The sequence below is a fragment of the Lepus europaeus genome, chromosome 20 (genome assembly GCF_033115175.1).
Source record: "Lepus europaeus isolate LE1 chromosome 20, mLepTim1.pri, whole genome shotgun sequence".
NCBI classification, from domain to species: domain Eukaryota; kingdom Metazoa; phylum Chordata; class Mammalia; order Lagomorpha; family Leporidae; genus Lepus; species Lepus europaeus.
Genome location: NC_084846.1, coordinates 58,869,919 through 58,887,663, shown reverse-complemented (window position 1 = coordinate 58,887,663; position 17,745 = coordinate 58,869,919). Strand labels below are relative to the sequence as shown.

The window sequence follows — 17,745 nt, the reverse complement described above, 5'->3', positions numbered from 1 at the left end:
CTTCAGATACATCTGTCAGTATTTGGAGGGGTTAAATGGAATAGACAGTTTTGCTTCTTCTTTTCATTTAATACACATGATTTAATAATATGCTGATATTAGTGTTATTGGTAACACTGTTCTTTTAGTTTATACAGTCTATTGTGATTCTCTCTGGCAATTCCTAGGATGGCATAGGAAATAGTTAATTTTTTTTAACTAAAAGAATTCTGATGAATGATGTTTGCAGTAGATGTGCAGGATTCAATTTTGCTTTCAGAAATGATGCTGAAATTCATATGGAGACACAGGAGACCTCAAATAGCTAAAGCAATCTTGTACAACAAAAACAAAGCCGGAGGCATCACAATACCAGATTTCAGGACATACTACAGGGCAGTTGTTATCAAAACAGCATGGTACTGGTACAGAAACAGATGGATAGACCAATGGAACAGAATAGAAACACCAGAAATCAATCCAAACATCTACAGCCAACTTATATTTGATCAAGGATCCAAAACCAATCCCTGGAGTAAGACAGTCTATTTAATAAATGGTGCTGGGAAAACTGGATTTCCACGTGCAAAATCATGAAGCAAGATCCCTACCTTTCACCTTACACAAAAATTCACTCAACATGGATTAAAGACTTAAATCTATGACCCGACACCATCAAATTATTAGAGAGCATTGCAGACACCCTGCAAGATATAGGTACAGGCAAAGACTTCTTGGAAAAGACCTCAGAAGCACAGGCAGTCAAAGCCAAAATTAACTATTGGGATTGCATCAAATTGAGAAGTTTCTGTACTTCAAAAGAAACAGTCAGGAAAGTGAAGAGGCAACCGACAGAATGGGAAAAAATATTTGCAAACTATGCAACAGATAAAGGGTTAATAACCAGAATCTGCAAAGAAATCAAGAAACTCTACAACATGAAAACAAATGACCCACTTAAGAGATGGGCCAAGGACCTCAATAGACATTTTTCCAAAGAGGAAATCCAAATGGCCAACAGACACATGAAAAAATGTTCAAGATCACTAGCAATCAGGGAAATGCAAATCAAAACCACAATGAGGTTTTACCTCACTCCGGTTAGAATGGCTCACATTCAGAAATCTACCAACAACAGATGCTGGTGAGGATGTGGGGAAAAAGGGACACCAACCCACTGTTGGTGGGAATGCAAACTGGTAAAGCCACTATGGAAGTCAGTCTGGAGATTCCTCAGAAACCTGAATATAACCCTACCATACAACCCAGCCATCCCACTCCTTGGAATTTACCCAAAGGAAATTAAAATGGCAAACAAAAAAGCCGTCTGCACCTTAATGTTTATTGCAGCTCAATTCACAATAGCTAAGACCTGGAACCAACCCAAATGCCCATCAACAGTAGACTGGATAAAGAAATTATGGGGCATGTACTCTATAGAATACAATACAGCAGTCAAAAACAATGAAATCCGGTCATTTGCAACAAGATGGAGGAATCTGGAAAACATCATGCTGAGTGAATTAAGCCAGTCCCAAAGAGACAAATATCATTTGTTCTCCCTGATTGGCGACAACTAACTGAGCACCAAAGGTGAAACCTGTTGAAGTGAAATGGACACTATGAGAAACAGTGACTTGATCAGCTCTTGTCCTGACTGTTGATGTACAATGTAATACTTTATCCATTTTAGCATTTTTTTGTTCTAGTACTGGTGGTTGAACTCTGTAATTAACACAGAATTATTCTTAGGTGTTTAAATTTTAACTGAAAAGTGATCCCTGTTAAATATAAGAGTGGGAAAGAGAGAGGGAGGAGATGTACAATTTGGGACATTCTCAATCGGACTTCCCCAAATGGTGGAGTTAGAAACGTGCCAGGGGATTCCAATACAATCCCATCAAGGTGGCATGTACCAATGCCATCTCACTAGTCCAAATGATCATCTTCAGTTCACAATTGATCACACTGATAGGTCTAAGAGTCAAAGGGATCACACAAACAAGACAAGTGTCTGCTAATACTAACTGATAGAACCAAAAAGGGAGAGACCGATCCAGCATGGGAAGTGGGAGACACAGAAGACTCATAGAATGGCAGATGTCCTAAACAGCACTCTGGCCTCAGAATCAGCCCTTAAGGCATTCGGATCTGGCTGAAGAGCCCATGAGAGTATTGTAGGCATGGAAAGCCAAGACACTCTGGAAAAAAAAAAGAAGACCTAAATGAAAGATCTCTGCAAGTGAGATCCCAGTGGAAAGAAGGGGGCTATCAAAGAAGGAGGTACCTTTCTCTGAAGGGAGGAGAGAACTTCCACTTTGACTATGACCCTGTTGGAATAAGATCAAAGTCGGCGAACCCTAAAGGCTTCCATAGCCTTGGAAACTCATATAACTAGAGGCTAGGGAGATTACTGACACCATAAATAAGAGTGTCAAATTGTTAAATCAACAACAGGAGTCACTGTGTACTTATGTCTCATGTGGGATCTGTCCTTAATGTGTTGTCCAATGTGAAGTAATGCTATAACTAGTACTGAAACAGTATTTTTACACCTTGTGTTTCTGTGTGGGTGCAAACTGATGAAATCTTTACTTAGTATATACTGAATCTATCTTCTGTATATAAAGATAATTGAGCCGGCGCCGTGGCTCAACAGGCTAATCCTCCGCCTTGCGGCGCCGGCACACCGGGTTCTAGTCCCGGTCGGGGCACCGATCCTGTCCCGGTTGCCCCTCTTCCAGGCCAGCTCTCTGCTGTGGCCAGGGAGTGCAGTGGAGGATGGCCCAAGTCCTTGGGCCCTGCACCCCATGGGAGACCAGGAGAAGCACCTAGCTCCTGCCATCGGATCAGCGCGGTGCGCCGGCAGCAGCGCGCCAACCGCGGCGGCCATTGGAGGGTGAACCAACGGCAAAAAGGAAGACCTTCCTCTCTGTCTCTCTCTCACTGTCCACTCTGCCTGTCAAAAAAAAAAAAAAAAAAAAAAAAATAAAGATAATTGAAAATGAAAAAAAAAACTTGGTGTTAAATTGGAAATTGCATAGAAAATTAATCAATTATTAAAAAAAATCATGTAGGATTTCTGTCCTTAATGTACTGTACATTGTGATTTAATGCTATAACTAGTACTCCAACGGTATTTTTCACTTGGTGTTGCTATGTGAGGGCAAACTGTTGAAATCTTTACTTAATATATACTAAACTGATCTTCTGTATATAAAGAGAATTGAAAATGACTCTTGATGTGAATGGAAGGGGAGAGGGAGCAGGAAAGGGGAGTGTTGCGGGTGGGAGGGAAGTTATGGGGGGTGGGGAGCCATTGTAATCCATAAGCTGTACTTTGGAAATTTATATTCATTAAATAAAAGTTAAAAAAAATAAAAATAAAACAGAAAAAAAATTTTGCTTTCAGGAAGACATGGAAACCTCTGTGAAACTAGGTTTGGTAAATTGGACATGAAAAAATTTTAAAATACAATCTTAAATATGAAGAAAATGTTTTCAGAGAAGTTTAAATACTTTCCTTGTAAATATATCAGGTTAATCATATTATGTTACTCTTGAATGTATGTTTCTTTTCAAATGTGCCACGCATAATTAGAAGGAGCTAGTCAGTTAATAGAGAATAAGAGGAATGTGGTACAGTCTTCTTCAAAAGGAAGTGTTTTATCACTGAAATAAACCAGAAAAAGGGGGCACTTGTCCTCCATGATCAGATGGTATTTTATTTTTAAAGATTTGTTTATTTATTTGAGAGGCAGAGAGAGAGAGACCTTCCATCTGCTGGTTCATTCCCCAAATGGCCACAACGACCATAGCTGGGCCAGTCCATAGCCAGGACCCAAGAACTTCTTCTGGGTCTCCCATGCGGGTGCAGGGGCCCCAGGACTTGGGCCATCTTGTACTGCTTTCCCAGGCCGACTGATCCCAGAGCTGGATCAGAAGAGGAGCGGCCCTTACGGAATGTCGGCACTGCAGGAAGTGGCTTTAATGTTAACTGCTACAACATCAGGTGGTGTTTTACTTGAGTTTGGTAAATGCTTGTCTTCTAAGAAGGCATGGATTGTATTTTCATTTGCTTTCATTTATTATTTGTGCTGGATTGTTTTTCACTTGTGGTACTGTAAAGCTTTTAGAATAATCACAAGAAATACCTACTCACCAGAGTGCTGCGGCTGAGTGACAGCTGTCTGTTTTCTCTGTGACCTTGCAGTTGACTCACGTTGACCAGGCGAGCTTCCAAGTTGATGCCTTCGGAGCCTCCTTCGTCCTTGATGTCAGGCTGAACCAGTAAGTGTGTGGCACGCCACGCTCGCGTTCTCACTGACCCGCGGAATCCACCTTCTTACCTCACTGTAGAGTTTGTTCTTGCCGGATTGTGCTTCGTCTTCCACTACCACTTGAATATCTCACGTAAAGCTGTGAAATCTATTGACTGTTAAGTTGTTGACAGATAGTATTAGATAGACATTTGTTTGAAATTCAACATTTAAGAATGTTAAATGGAGGGCAAGAGTAACTCCAGTATTTTGTATAAGAATATATGTGACCTAAGTTTCTTATGAATGATAATAAATTATGAAAATGATACTTTGGGTATTGAAGTATCTTTTTTTGAGAACAGAAGACGAAAGAAAATTAATCTTTTTGATTAGGAAGCCTGCATGAGAAGCGATGCTAACTAATGCCTGGTGTGTGCTGGATGCTTTCACTTGGGAGTAGGTTAATGTGAAATGTAGGTTATCAGGATTTGTCTATACTTACAGTGTAATTTTGGAAATAGTCAATTGTCTACCCCGAGTTTTAGGTCTGGAAGGGGCTTTTGGCAAATCACTGGATTTAATCTTTTGTCTTTGGGTAAGTATAGTATTTAATAACTGTGTTCCTGAGCCGCTATGTAGATGCTTCCAGTAAAGCTGGTGCCCAACTCTGCCCAGTGAGAAACACAGACCTGGCAGGGCCCTGATCTCTGCTGCTTCTTCTGACGAGGAATGAGGTAAAAAGTAAACAGACAGCTAAACAGGTTTATTAAATACTGTACTTGCCCAGAGGTGGACTGAGAACAAGAGTTGAGCCTAAGTCATCTGCCCTGGGGAACCAGCCAGCTAGAAGACTGTCAGTTCATTTTCAAAAGGACGTAAGAGGCAGAACTCCGAATTGTGCTATCTGGATAGGTTGCTGCTCGCCTCTTATGGCTGTTTAAATTTACATGAATAAATTTGAATGAAATTAAAGGTTCTGTTTCTCAATTGCATTAGGTACATTTCATGTGCTTGACAGCGTCGTGTGGCTGTGGCCCCCTTATTGGACAGACAATATTTGCTTTATTGCAGGAAGTTCTAGTGGATAGTACAGGTTTGGAGATTTCTTTTAGGGAAACAGGCACATGTAAACTGTTGGATTACTGAGGTCAGTCGGTATTTAGGAGAATTGACTTCTTCCCTGTAGATTTCAATCTATGACAATAGATTAATAATAAATTTTACTACCATGCTAATTTTTGTGGCACTTATTTATAGAGTTGATAATACCCATTGTATTATATAAATGTTTAAGCCACGAATGAATTGGTTTGTTTTTAATTAAGCTGTCTCATAGGTGTACTTCAGAAATGATTCTCTCTCCTCCGCATGTCTCTCTCCCAAATTTTGTAGTGCACAACTAATTTAAGTACTGAAAAGTATGTTTGGTGGAAACTTGCTATTTGGATGATACAAGAGTAGGAGCTGTTTTTACTTTGATCATGCGTATTTTAAAAATGTAATGTAAATTGTGTTTTTCTAAACTCATTAAAGGACAGTTTGTTTTTTATTTTTAAAATTATTGGCTTAAGGAGGTGGGTGTCGTGGGTTAAGGAGGTGGCATAGTAGGTTAAGCCACCACTTGGGATGCCTGCATCCCATTATCAAAGTACCTGGGATCAAGTCTTGTCTCCGTTTCTGATCCAGTCTTCTGCTAATCCATCAGGAGCCAGCAGATGATGGAGCAAATATTTGGGGCCTTGCCACCCACTTGGAGTTCCTAGCTCCTGGCTTTAACCTGGTTCTGGCTGTTGTGGACATTTGAGGAATAACCCAGCTGATGGATGATCTCTCTCTTCACCCACACTTTCTGTCTTTCCCTCTGTTACTTTGCCTTTCAAACAAATATTTTAAAAAATTATTGGCTTAAGACGTATATGAGAGGTTTTCAGAAGTTCATGAGAAGTACATATTAGGAAAAAACTTTGTATAGATTTTAAAATCTTTTATTTATTTATTTGAGGGAGGGAAACAGGAGAGAGAGCGATCTTCTTTCTGCCCATTCACTCCCCAAATGGTGAAAACAGCTAGGGCTAGTCCAGGCTGAAGCCAGGAGCTCAGAGCTCCGTCCACATCTCCCACATTGGGTGGCAGGGACTGAAGGACTCGGACCATCTTCTGCTCCCTCCCCAGGCATGTTATCAGGCAGCTGGACTGGAAGGTGGAGCAGCCAAGACTTCAACTGGTGCCCCGATATGGGATACCGGCGTTACTGGTGGCAGCTTATTAGCTTGCTGTACCATGTTAATCCAAGATTTCAAACTCTTTCACACCAGAATAAACTACCTTTTGTCCTACTTCTCGTGAACTTTTTGAAGTTCTTTCATATAATTAATTGTTTTCTTTTAATCACACTGTATTTTAAAATCTAATTTAATAGGGCATGAGTAAGGTTGTGTTAGTGTGATCTTAGGATCTGTATTTTATATTTCTACTAGATATGAAACCCTAAATTTAAATGTTAAAATGGCTCATTTCAGTTTTTCAGCAACTTTAATGTTAATGCATATTTTTAAAAAAAAAACATTATAAAGGAATGTGTACTCTTTAGAAAAATAATGGGGGGCAAAGGAAAAATAATGGAAAAGTATAAAACCTGTCACATAATTATACTCCTTAGAGGCTTATCACCTGCTTTCTTGTATTTTATTATTTTTGAGAATTTATTTATTTTATTTGAGAGATAGAAGAGAGAGAGAGAGATCTCACATCTGTTGGTTCATTCCCTACGTACTTGTGATGGCCAAGAGGTGGGCCAGACCAAAGCAGGGAGCCAAAACCTGATCCAGGTTTCCCATGTGGGTGGCAGGACTTCACTGCTTGGGGTCACTTGCTGCCTTCTGGGGTGTGCATTAACAGGAAGCAAGGACCAGATACTTCAGTATGGGATACAGATGTCCCAAACCAGTGTCTCAATCACTAGGTCAAATGTCCGCCCTGTCCTATTTTATATTGTAGCCCTTTCAGCCGGCCCTCAGTCTGCCATCCTCCTTCTACTTAGTTTCTTCTGCTTCATTTAAAAAATAATATTCATTAGCATTTACTATATAGGTTGATTCATATTGTTACTGTTTTTGCAGGTCAAAAAACTCGACTACAAGTGTTGACGTGTGGTCACCTAATACTTGATATTTTGGTTTTGGTCTTCTTCTTCCCAGTAGATTGTGAGCTCCTTAGGGCAGAGATTTTCTTTCCTTCACTGCTGTGTTTGTACAGCATAGGGGCCGAAGTCCAGGAAGTGGGACTGTAGTGACTCAGAAAACAGGGGACAGTGTTAGCTCAGAGCGTGAAACCCAGAATCCTGTGAGATAGTGGCAGGAACCCCTTAGTGGGTGTTTTTCTTCTTATTTCAAGTCCAAGGGATAGACAGTAGCGTGAATGGAGGTTGCCTGGGCTGAGAATTGTTCCCTGAGCCCATTGTTGGCCTGCGATCTGTGTGAAACATAAAGAAGGTCGCTGTTTTCTTTATACTATACATGCCACAAGGATGTGATACAGCGTTTTTATCTTGTTCGTATGTAGGATGTTTCCATGTCATGGTTTCAGTTTGTATATTGTGTTATGGATCTGTTGATTAAGGAGCAGGAAAGTGAAAAATTGAATATGCTCTTTTAAAGCGTTTTTCCATATGAAACAGTTCTGGGGTTGTGGAACAAGTAGGATTTTTCTAACTGGAGGAAAATTAAGTAAGTCCATGTGTAGCTGGAATGGAAGGGAAAGTATCATTATGTAACATTCCTTCTGAATGTTCAGTAAGCACAATTTTCTATAACCAGATTATACAAGAGTTCAACCTTTGGGTAGCAACTTCTACAACAGGCAGATAAAAAATGTGGAACAGTTGAAAATGAAAAGCACAGCCAGTTCCTGTTTTATCAAGATTATGAAAAAAAGGGTGGGAAGTGATTTTTCCTTCATGGGGTCACAGTTGTGAAGTGTCACTCTTTGGGGCAGCTGATTTTAATAAAATCAGACACACAGCCTGCCTGGCCTGGCCACACCAGTGTGGAGGCTCCCTGGATCTTTGCCGAGGGCAGAAGTGGGTATTACACTTTATTGTGAGACATTCCTCTGGACGACAGAGGCTCCATAAAGACGGTTAGCTGTATCATCTGAGCAATTCGGGCCGTGGCCTTTGCTGTAAATCTGTCCCCGGGTCTTCCAGAAGTGGATAATTAAACTGCCCAAAGCCATGTAAGAATGCTGAGAACGTTTTCCTCTCAACGGTGGTACTCCTCATCCTTCCAGAGCAGGTGACTGGACAGCTGCCCCCACTCCCATATACAAAGAGACAAAGGGGCTGTGGTTGGTTGTTTAGCGATGCGGACCATGAAAGATAATTAGAAAGACAGAATTCACCCTTTAGCCTGATTTTTGGGGGAGAGATTCTGTTGCATGGCTCTCAGATCTTGGGTGATCCAGCTCCTAAATTCTGCCTGTCTTTTGCAAATCCTCACTCTTCCTGTTTCAGTAACAGCAAGGTGGTTTCTCTTGCTCCAGGAACCTCACAGCAGTCCTTTTTCTCCTGTGTCACAGTGGGGCATAGGACAGCGAGGCACTCAGGTGTGACAGATATCTGCAGATGTGGCTGCTGCAAGAGGGGTAAGGACTGGCCAAGGATGGGGAGAAGCAGAACAGCGTCACATAAGGAACACCAGATTCCGCTTGGATGGGCAAAGTCAGTCTTGACTTCTCTCCCTTAGGAGAGTCACTTGCCAGTCAGTCATCTCTTGTTTCATTTCCTCCGGGGTCCTTGATCTTGCAGGCAAAGTAAGAATCACAGTGGGTAATAAGCAGGGTATGGATTCAACTGGGAATGAGAGATATCTCTGGAAGAATCTGATTTTCTTAACAATGCTCTATATATATAGTGTGGTTGATGATGAAGATCAAAATAAGTGATAAAGATAAGATTATAATTAAGTGATGATATTTTATGATAGTAATAATACATTGCTCACTATTAATAAATTAATGACTGAATATCTTGCTCTTCCACTAATTTCATTATGGTGAAGATTTGTACAAATGCAAAATTATGTAGAAGACAAATCAGTGTTGAGTAGCATGGAAGCCTTATCTTCATTTCATACACATAACATGTGTACATATATACATGTACGTGTACACATATGCAAATACATACAGACATGTGCACACTTGAACATGTAAATAGAATTTGTAAATGCCTGGTGAGTGCAAGGGACTCTTTTAGAGTGTGAGGACTCAGAAGAAAAAGGCAACAAGAACCCGCCTCATAGGGAACTTGCATTCTAGTCTGAGACAATGACTAGGTTAGATAAGATGGTTTCAGAGAGTGACAGTGTTCTTGGTGCAGAGTGCAGACTGTGGTGTGTAAGAGATGTGCGGTATTCACTGTTAATCAGACATTAAATACTGATTTGTGAGAGCTAATCTTTATCCTGCTAAAGCAGTATCCTATATCTTTTTCATCAAGTTTTTTTTTTTAATATTTACTTTATTTATTTATTTATTTATTTTTGACAGGCAGAGTGGACAGTGAGAGAGAGAGACAGAGAGAAAGGTCTTCCTTTGCCGTTGGTTCACCCTCCAATGGCCGCCGCGGTAGGCGCGCTGCGGCCGGCGCACTGTGCTGATCCGAAGGCAGGAGCCAGGTGCTTATCCTAGTCTCCCATGGGGTGCAGGGCCCAAGGACTTGGGCCATCCTCCACTGCACTCCCTGGCCACAGCAGAGAGCTGGCCTGGAAGAGGGGCAACCAGGACAGGATCGGTGCCCCGACCGGGACTAGAACCCGGTGTGCCGGCGCCGCAAGGCGGAGGATTAGCCTACTGAGCCGTTGCGCTGGCCATTTTATTTATTTGAAAGGCAGGGTTACAGAGAGAGGAGAAGAGACAGGGAGAGATCTTCCATCTGCTGGTTTACTTCCCAAATGGCCACCACAGCTGGGACTGGCCAGGCTGAAGCCAAGAGTCTGGATCTCCATCTAGGTCTCCCACTTGGGTGCAGGGGCCCAAGGACTTGGCCCATCTTCTCTGCTTTCCCTGGCGAATTAGCAGAGAGCTGGATCGGAAGAGAAGCAGCCCGGACTTGAACTGGTGCCCATATGGGATGCCAGCACTGCAGGTGGTAGCTTAATCTGTTATGCCACAACATCGGCCCCCAGATCAATTTTTTTAAAGCAATGAGTATTAGATTTTATTGCATGCCTTTCTAGTCAACTAAAGTAACCTATGAATTTTTTGTTTGACCTGTTATTGTGATTTATTATATTGATGTTTCTCATTTCTAGAAGTTATTCTTGACTGCAGAGGATAAACTCTACTTGTCATGTTACTCATTGTTGTGTCTCTTATGTTGCTGACTTCTCTAGTTGTGACCATAAAGTGGAATTACACTTTCTGTTTCTATTTAAATTATTATGGCACAAGCCCCAGGAGGCCATCCTGCTCTGAATGACCTCTATCCCATGAATGACCTCTGTCCCTAAGTATTTCCCTTAACTGCTTCTGAGATTTGGTCTCTGACCTTGTATTTTGCCGCTGTGTGCCTGCCACTGGTGCATCCCTGGCAGTGACAGCTGCCCTGCTGTCACCACTGGAAGCTGCTAACATCTGCCAGAGTGATTACCCCAAGAACCCACAAACCCAAAGCCACCCACAGGCCTTCCTGTGCAGGGTCAGTGTCACCTCTCAGAGAGCAGATACAGATGCTGTGCTCAGTCAGGCAGAACAAAGGGCAAGGCCTTTCTTTCCTGGTCCCAGGCACCTTGCACTTTGCCTCAGGGTGAAGAGCTTTGGACACTCCACCCTCGGAAACGGAAATTGAAACCCCTACTCTCAGAGCAGTAAGATCAGACTGACAATCTTACTCCCGTGGCTTGACAGTCCTTTTCCTAAAGTGTGGCATACTCGGCCCTAAACACTGGCACACGTGGTGTGCCTGCACCCACACCCATCACCACAAAGTGATGAATAGATGAGATTCATAACCTTCCTGCTTTTGTTTCGATTCCCAGGGTTCTGTGGTCGCATGCATAGACATGGACTAGGGTAAGCTGGTGCACACGGGAGGGGCACAGCTCCACAGTTAGCACCTGAGGTGACTACAGAGTTCAGACTTCCCAAGGCTTTAGAGAGCTCTGAAGGTTGCCAGGGAAGCCTACCATTGAAAAAGGAAAGGCTGCCTGATTGCAAATTCTAGTTTGCATTGTGAAATGCTGCAACTGAGTGCCTTTTAAGGCAGTTTATGGTTCAAGATTTTAAAATTGAGTTTCTCCAGGTATCTCATTACGCATTACTTAAGTGGACTTGCTGTTACACTGTAGTGTTTAGAATTTTTGCACATACATTTGTAAATGAGACTGCTATGAGTCTTTTGGGTAGGAGGATATCAAGTTAAAAAGCTATACAAATGGGTTTTGGAGGGCTGGTGTTGTGGTATAGCAGGTTAAGCTACCATCTGTGGCACTGGCATCCCATATGGCTGCTGGTTTGTGTCCTGGCTGCTCTACTTCTGATCCAGCTCCCTGCTACTGTGCCTGGGAAAAGCACTAGAAGGTAGCACAAGTGCCTGGGCCCCTGCTACCCAAATGGGAGTCCTGTAAGAAGCACTTGGCTCCTGCCTTCAGCCTGGTCCATCCCTGGCTGTTGCGGCCATTTGGAGAGTGAACCAGCTGGTGAAATATCTCTCTCTTTGTCCTTCTCTCTCTCTCTCTCTGTAACTCTGCCTTTCAAATAAATAACTAAGTTTTTAAAAAATAATTTTTTGCTGACAAAAAGTGCTGTGGAAAATTTTCTTACATAGCATAGAAATTATGTATTTGTATGTATGTATTTATAATTTATATATATATACATATATATATATACACACACTGGTTTAACTGGTAGCATGACAAAAACTAACTCTCACAGATAAAAATAGGCATTCATGAGTAGTAGGACTATTCCTATTACCAAAGCAACCAAGAAAAATATGTTATTACCACAAAGTAGTACTGCTCAGAATTAAATATACTAATATATTGTATATTCTTAAATATATTTTAAATATATATTTAAAACACATACATTTGAATGTTCAAAAGTCATTAGCATTATCTGTTTATTCTTGGAATCTTGTTAGGAGATGAACTTGATAAATAATTTTTAAAAAATTCCTTATTTGGGAGGCAGAGAGAGAGCACTCCCATCTTTTGGTTCACTCCCCAGATGTGCACTGTGGTCTGGGCTGTGCAGAGGTCAAAGTCAGGAATTGGGAACTCAGTCAAGGTATGTCTCATGGGTGACAGGGACCCAGTTACTTAGACCATCACTGGCTGCCTCCCACAATCTGCATTAGTGGGAAGCTGGAATTGGGAGTGGGAGCTGGGCACTAAGCACAGACAGTCCCACGTGGGGTGTGGATGTCTTACCTAGTGTCTTTTTTTTTAAATTTTTTAAAAATTTTTTACAGGCAGAGTGGACAGTGAGAGAGAGAGACAGAGAGAAAGGTCTTCCTTTTGCCGTTGGTTCACCCTCCAATGGCCGCCAAGGCTGGTGCGCTGCGGCCGGCGCACCGCGCTGATCCGATGGCAGGAGCCAGGTGCTTCTCCTGGTCTCCCATGGGGTGCAGGGCCCAAGCACTTGGGCCATCCTCCACTGCACTTCCTGGCCACAGCAGAGAGCTGGCCTGGAAGAGGGGCAACCGGGATAGGATCGGTGACCCGACCGGGACTAGAACCCGGTGTGCCGGCGCCGCAAGGTGGAGGATTAGCCTATTGAGCCGCGGCGCCGGCCATTACCTAGTGTCTTAACTAGTAGGTCAAACACCTGCTTCCTGATAATTAATGTATTTGGTGATTGTTGATAAATTCAAGTTTTCAACTTGTTTTTAGCTAATTTTAGGAAATTCTATAAAATTTTGCAAGGTATCGTGCATGTCATGGAGAGTTCCAGCTTTATCAGTATTTATCTGTGTGCTTTTTAGAACATAATTTCTAAAATTTCTTCTGTATTATATCTTCTGTCTCAAAATTATCTTATTTGTGATTATCTTACCAGCTATATAACCTCAGATATAACATGCAGACTTTAAAAGAATGTACTTATTACATTAAGTGAAACCCTTTTGATTTTAAAAAACTATTTTATCAGTGTATATTTACATGTCATAAAATTGACCTGTTTCAGGCATACAATTTGATGATTTTTATTAACTCTGCTGAGTAATCAATCACCATGAATCATTTTTAAATACCTTTGCTCCTCCATTAAGACTGTAATCCTCATTTACACCTAGGCTCTTTCTTTTGTAGCCCTAGGCTGTCACTAATCTACTTTCTGTCTTTATAAATTTGTCTTTTCTGGACATTTCTTACAAAAAGAATCATACAATGTAAGGGTATTTCAGCAAGTTTGTGGAAATATGCAATTAAAAGAGAATTTATTTTGTTGCAAAATTTTTTGAAACCCACGCATAGCTTTTTCATAACATACATTTTCCATGAACTTTTTGAAGACTCTTTTTATGAATGGGTTTCAACAGTTTTTTTAATACCAAAGTAAACTTACTTTCCAATTCTGTTTTCCATGAACCTTTTGAATTCCTTCCATGTGTTCACATGTCTGTCTTCTTTCATTTGCCATGTTTTTGAAGTTGATCTGTGATGTAGCATATGCCAGTAGCTCATTCCTTTTCCTTTTTATTACTGAATGTATCTCACTGTGTGGAAATACCACATTGCATGTCTCCATTCACCTGATGGTGACATGTTTTTCCCTTTGGTTGTGTGAATTATGCTGCTGTCAACATTCACATGCCAGTCTTTGCGTGGGTGTGTGTTTTCATTTCTCTTTGGTAGATACCTGGAAATGGAATACTAGGTTTATATGATAGTTTTATGTTTAATTGCTTTGTGAAATGCTAAGCTGTTTTATAAAGTGAATCTCTAATATTTTAAATGGTGCTGTTATTTTATAAACTCTGTTTTTCAGGAGAAATGATGTCACGTGTAATAGTTACCAAGGCTTCAGCTTTCCAGTTGTGTGTCCATGGCAAGGCTTGAAAGAGTTCTGTACTTTTCATGACTGATCTTATGCTCTTTGAGTCATAATAAAATTGTGCCTTGGAAATATATATTGAACTTTTGAAATATTCTGATTTATGTAGACCTCACCTTTCTTATGTCTTAGCTGTGTTTCGTTTCTTCTTGGCTCTAACTTTGAAAGTTAAACCATGACTAGACCTCCTCTCTCGGGCCGTAGTCTCCTGGGCTCTGTTCAGGGTGGGCTTGGTAACTCGCCTGATGGCCTTTGGCTGCGTAGCCCAGAGCAAAGGGGAAATCTAAGGCACCGGAAGGTCTTGGCTGTGTCTGGCAGAGAATCAAAGAGTGACCCAAGGCAGAGTCTTGGGAAATTGTTTCTGAAGGAGGGTCTGGCAGGACTCCTGGAGGACCCCAGGGGCTGAGGCCTTTGTAGGGCTCAGAGGGCCAGACTTGTAGGTGGAGAGGACACTGTTCGAGGGCCCAGTCAGTGCTTTCGTGAGGATAGATCAGAGCGGAGCATAGTGGAGTCAGGCCACTGTGTGCCTTCGCAGAGCTCATCTCTGTAAGCTGTTCGCTTTCGCCTTTGTTTCTAAAAGAACAGCTTCCGTGTGGACACGTTAGTTTTTATTTGATTGTTTAAAATAACATCTAGATATCTTTAAAAGTACCTACTTTTTTCCCATTAATAGGGGAAATCTACAGATTTAAATAATTTATGAGCATATTTAAATTGTACATAAAATAATTAGAATATTATGTAATACTACAACCAAGATGATTATGTTATTTAACTTTTCAAGGAAAATAATATGTACATACTGTTTTTTTATGTTAGGTATATCTATATTGCTTGGATTTATGTAGTTTTTAAAAATCTCATGTAGGAATCATTAAAGATTTATTTTATTTATTTGCAAGGCAGAGTTACAGGGAGAAGTAGAGACAGAGAGAGAGAGAGGTCTTCCATCTACTGGTTCACTCCCCAAATGGCTGCAACAGCTGGAGCTGAGCCGATCTGAAGCCAGGAGCCAGGAGCTTCTTCCAGTTCTCCCATGTGGGTGAAGGGGCCCAAGGAGTTGGGCCATCTTCCGCTGCTTTCTTAGGTATATTAGCAGAGATCTGGCTCAGAAGTGGAGCAGGTGGGACTCGAACTGGTACCCATATGGGATGCTGGTGCTGCAGGCCAGTGCTGCGCCACAACGCTGCCCCACTACATACTATTTTTATACTTGAAATGATTGCTGTGTGTTTTTATTACAGAGTTATTAGATGAGTTGAAAATATAATTTACTGGATAACAATCAATACTTTTATTTTTTAAAAAAGATTGATTTTACTTATTTGAAAGTCAGAGTTACAGAGAGAGGAAAAGTCAGAGAGATCTTCCATTCACTGGTTCACTCCCTGAATGGCTGCAATGGTGGGGGCCCAGCCAGGCTGAAACCACGACCACGGAGTTTCTTCTGGGTTTCCCACATGGGTGGCAGGGGCTCAGGCACTTGGGGCATCTTCTGCTGCTTTCTCAGTCACATTGACAGACAGCTGGATTAGAAGTGGAGCAGTCAGGACTTAAACTGTGGCCCTTATGGGATGCTGGTATGGTAGGCTGCAGTTTAACCCCATGCCACAACACAGCCCCCAGTCAACAGTGAAAGTTGACATATGAGTATGTGTTTTTGCATAATTGCAAAATTCTTTCGAGTTGTTAGCAGTGATTAGGAGACACGTTGAGGCTTCAGTCATGGATGCCTGTGGTTATTTTCCTTCAGGTGCTAAATTACTGAAGGCCACTGAACTATCTGGCTGTGACAGCACAGCTCAACCATGGGGAACTGGACCAGGCATAGTGAATTGGGTCTCCTACACATACCCAATATAATTATGTTCATGATATGGCTGTTAAAATACTGAGTGAACAAATCTTGCAAAATAAAAGATCCAACTCGAGTAACTGGAAACCTGTTTTGTAATAGCTGTATTTGTTTTGTAGTACAGACTATGTTAGAGTGAGGTATACGGTGCATGCTTACTGTGGGTGATGCCATCTGCAGAGAGCTGGTTTGTTGCTCTTCATCTTTGAAATAACGTTTCTTACTATGTGTGTGTGTTACTCCACACTGTGAATATCTTCTTAAAATTTTTTTATTTTGATTTATTTGACAGGCAGAGAGAGAGAGAAAGAACTTCCATTTGTTGGTTTGCTCCCTAAATGCCCACAACAGCTGGGGCTTGGTCCGGCTGAAGCCAAGAGCCAAGAACTCCATCTTTGTCTCCCATGTTGGTGGCAGGGACTCAACCACCTGGACTATCACCATCTGTGCATTAGAGGAAGCTGGAATCAGAAGTGGAGCTGAGGGCTCAGTGTTGTGATGCAGTGGATTAAGCTGCCACCTGCAACACTGGCATCCCATATGGCTACTTGTTCAATTTCTGGCTGCTCCACTTCTGTCCCAGCTCCCTGCTAATGAGCCTCAGAAGGCAGAGAAGATGACTCAAGTATTTGGGCCCTTGACAACCACATAGGAGACCCAGATGGTTCTAGGCTCCTATCTTCAGCCTGGCCCAGATCCAGCCATTGTGGGCTCTTGGGGATTGAACCAGAGGATGGAAGATGAGTCTCCTTTTTCTATAACTATGCCTTTCAAACTAAGAAGAAGAGGAAGAGGAATAGAAGCTAGGTGGAAGTTGAACCCAGGAACCCTAATATGGAATGTAGGCATCCCAAGGAGTGTCTTAACCACTGCTCCAGATGCCTTCCCCTGTTGGCATATATCCTTAGCTTGTGAGATCTGTAGGACAGATTGTACAAAACGCCTTTGTCTCATGAGCATTAATTACAGTCAGTCTCAGAGAGTGTGGCTGTGTTATATCTAGTTGACTCTTATTTTGTCTTAAATTGAACAGTTCTGACCCATAATGATGTATAAATGGTAATAATAAATATAGTGTGAAGAAACAAAGAAAGATTAACATCCTGGTTACTAAGAATGAAGGTTTTTTAGTGGTTCAGGGCTCTTCCTGGGAACTGGTGTGGATATACATTTGCCTGAACTTCCCCCCAGGGAAGGATCTGAGAAGCAAGGGCTAAGAATCCAAAGGCAGCAATGAAGATGTCTGGTTTGCAGTTAGGAGGTGACACCCACATGGTGGCCCGCGGTTTGGTCGCAGTTGTTTCAGTAGTCGCTGGGAGGCGCTGTGGGGAGGTGCCTGGGGTACAGCTGTGGAAGTTTGCAGAGAAAGGCACTGTGGGGTCCTTGCAGTGAATGCATGGACCACAACCCTGACTCTCTGGGAGAAAAACTAAGTCCCGTTAACAAGATACATAATACATTCATGTTTTATGGGAAGGTATTTGCATTTCAATTGAACACTTTAGTGCAAGTCATGCTTGCATATTTTAAGGAAATCTTAGGATGCAATAATTTTCTCTCCATCACTTCAGTTTGCTCCAGCTCCAG

At 41.8% G+C, this 17,745-nt stretch overlaps 1 protein-coding gene across 9 annotated transcripts in view; it reads left to right on the top strand.

Moving 5' to 3' along the window:
- ADAM22 (ADAM metallopeptidase domain 22) overlaps positions 1-17,745 on the top strand; it is a 225,743-nt gene that overhangs the window by 35,840 nt on the left and 172,158 nt on the right. For all 9 annotated transcript variants that reach the window (XM_062179303.1, XM_062179300.1, XM_062179302.1 and 6 more), the window contains exon 3: positions 4,193-4,269. In XM_062179303.1, the coding sequence (XP_062035287.1) occupies positions 4,193-4,269 (77 nt within the window). The remainder of the gene's footprint in view (positions 1-4,192; positions 4,270-17,745) is intronic.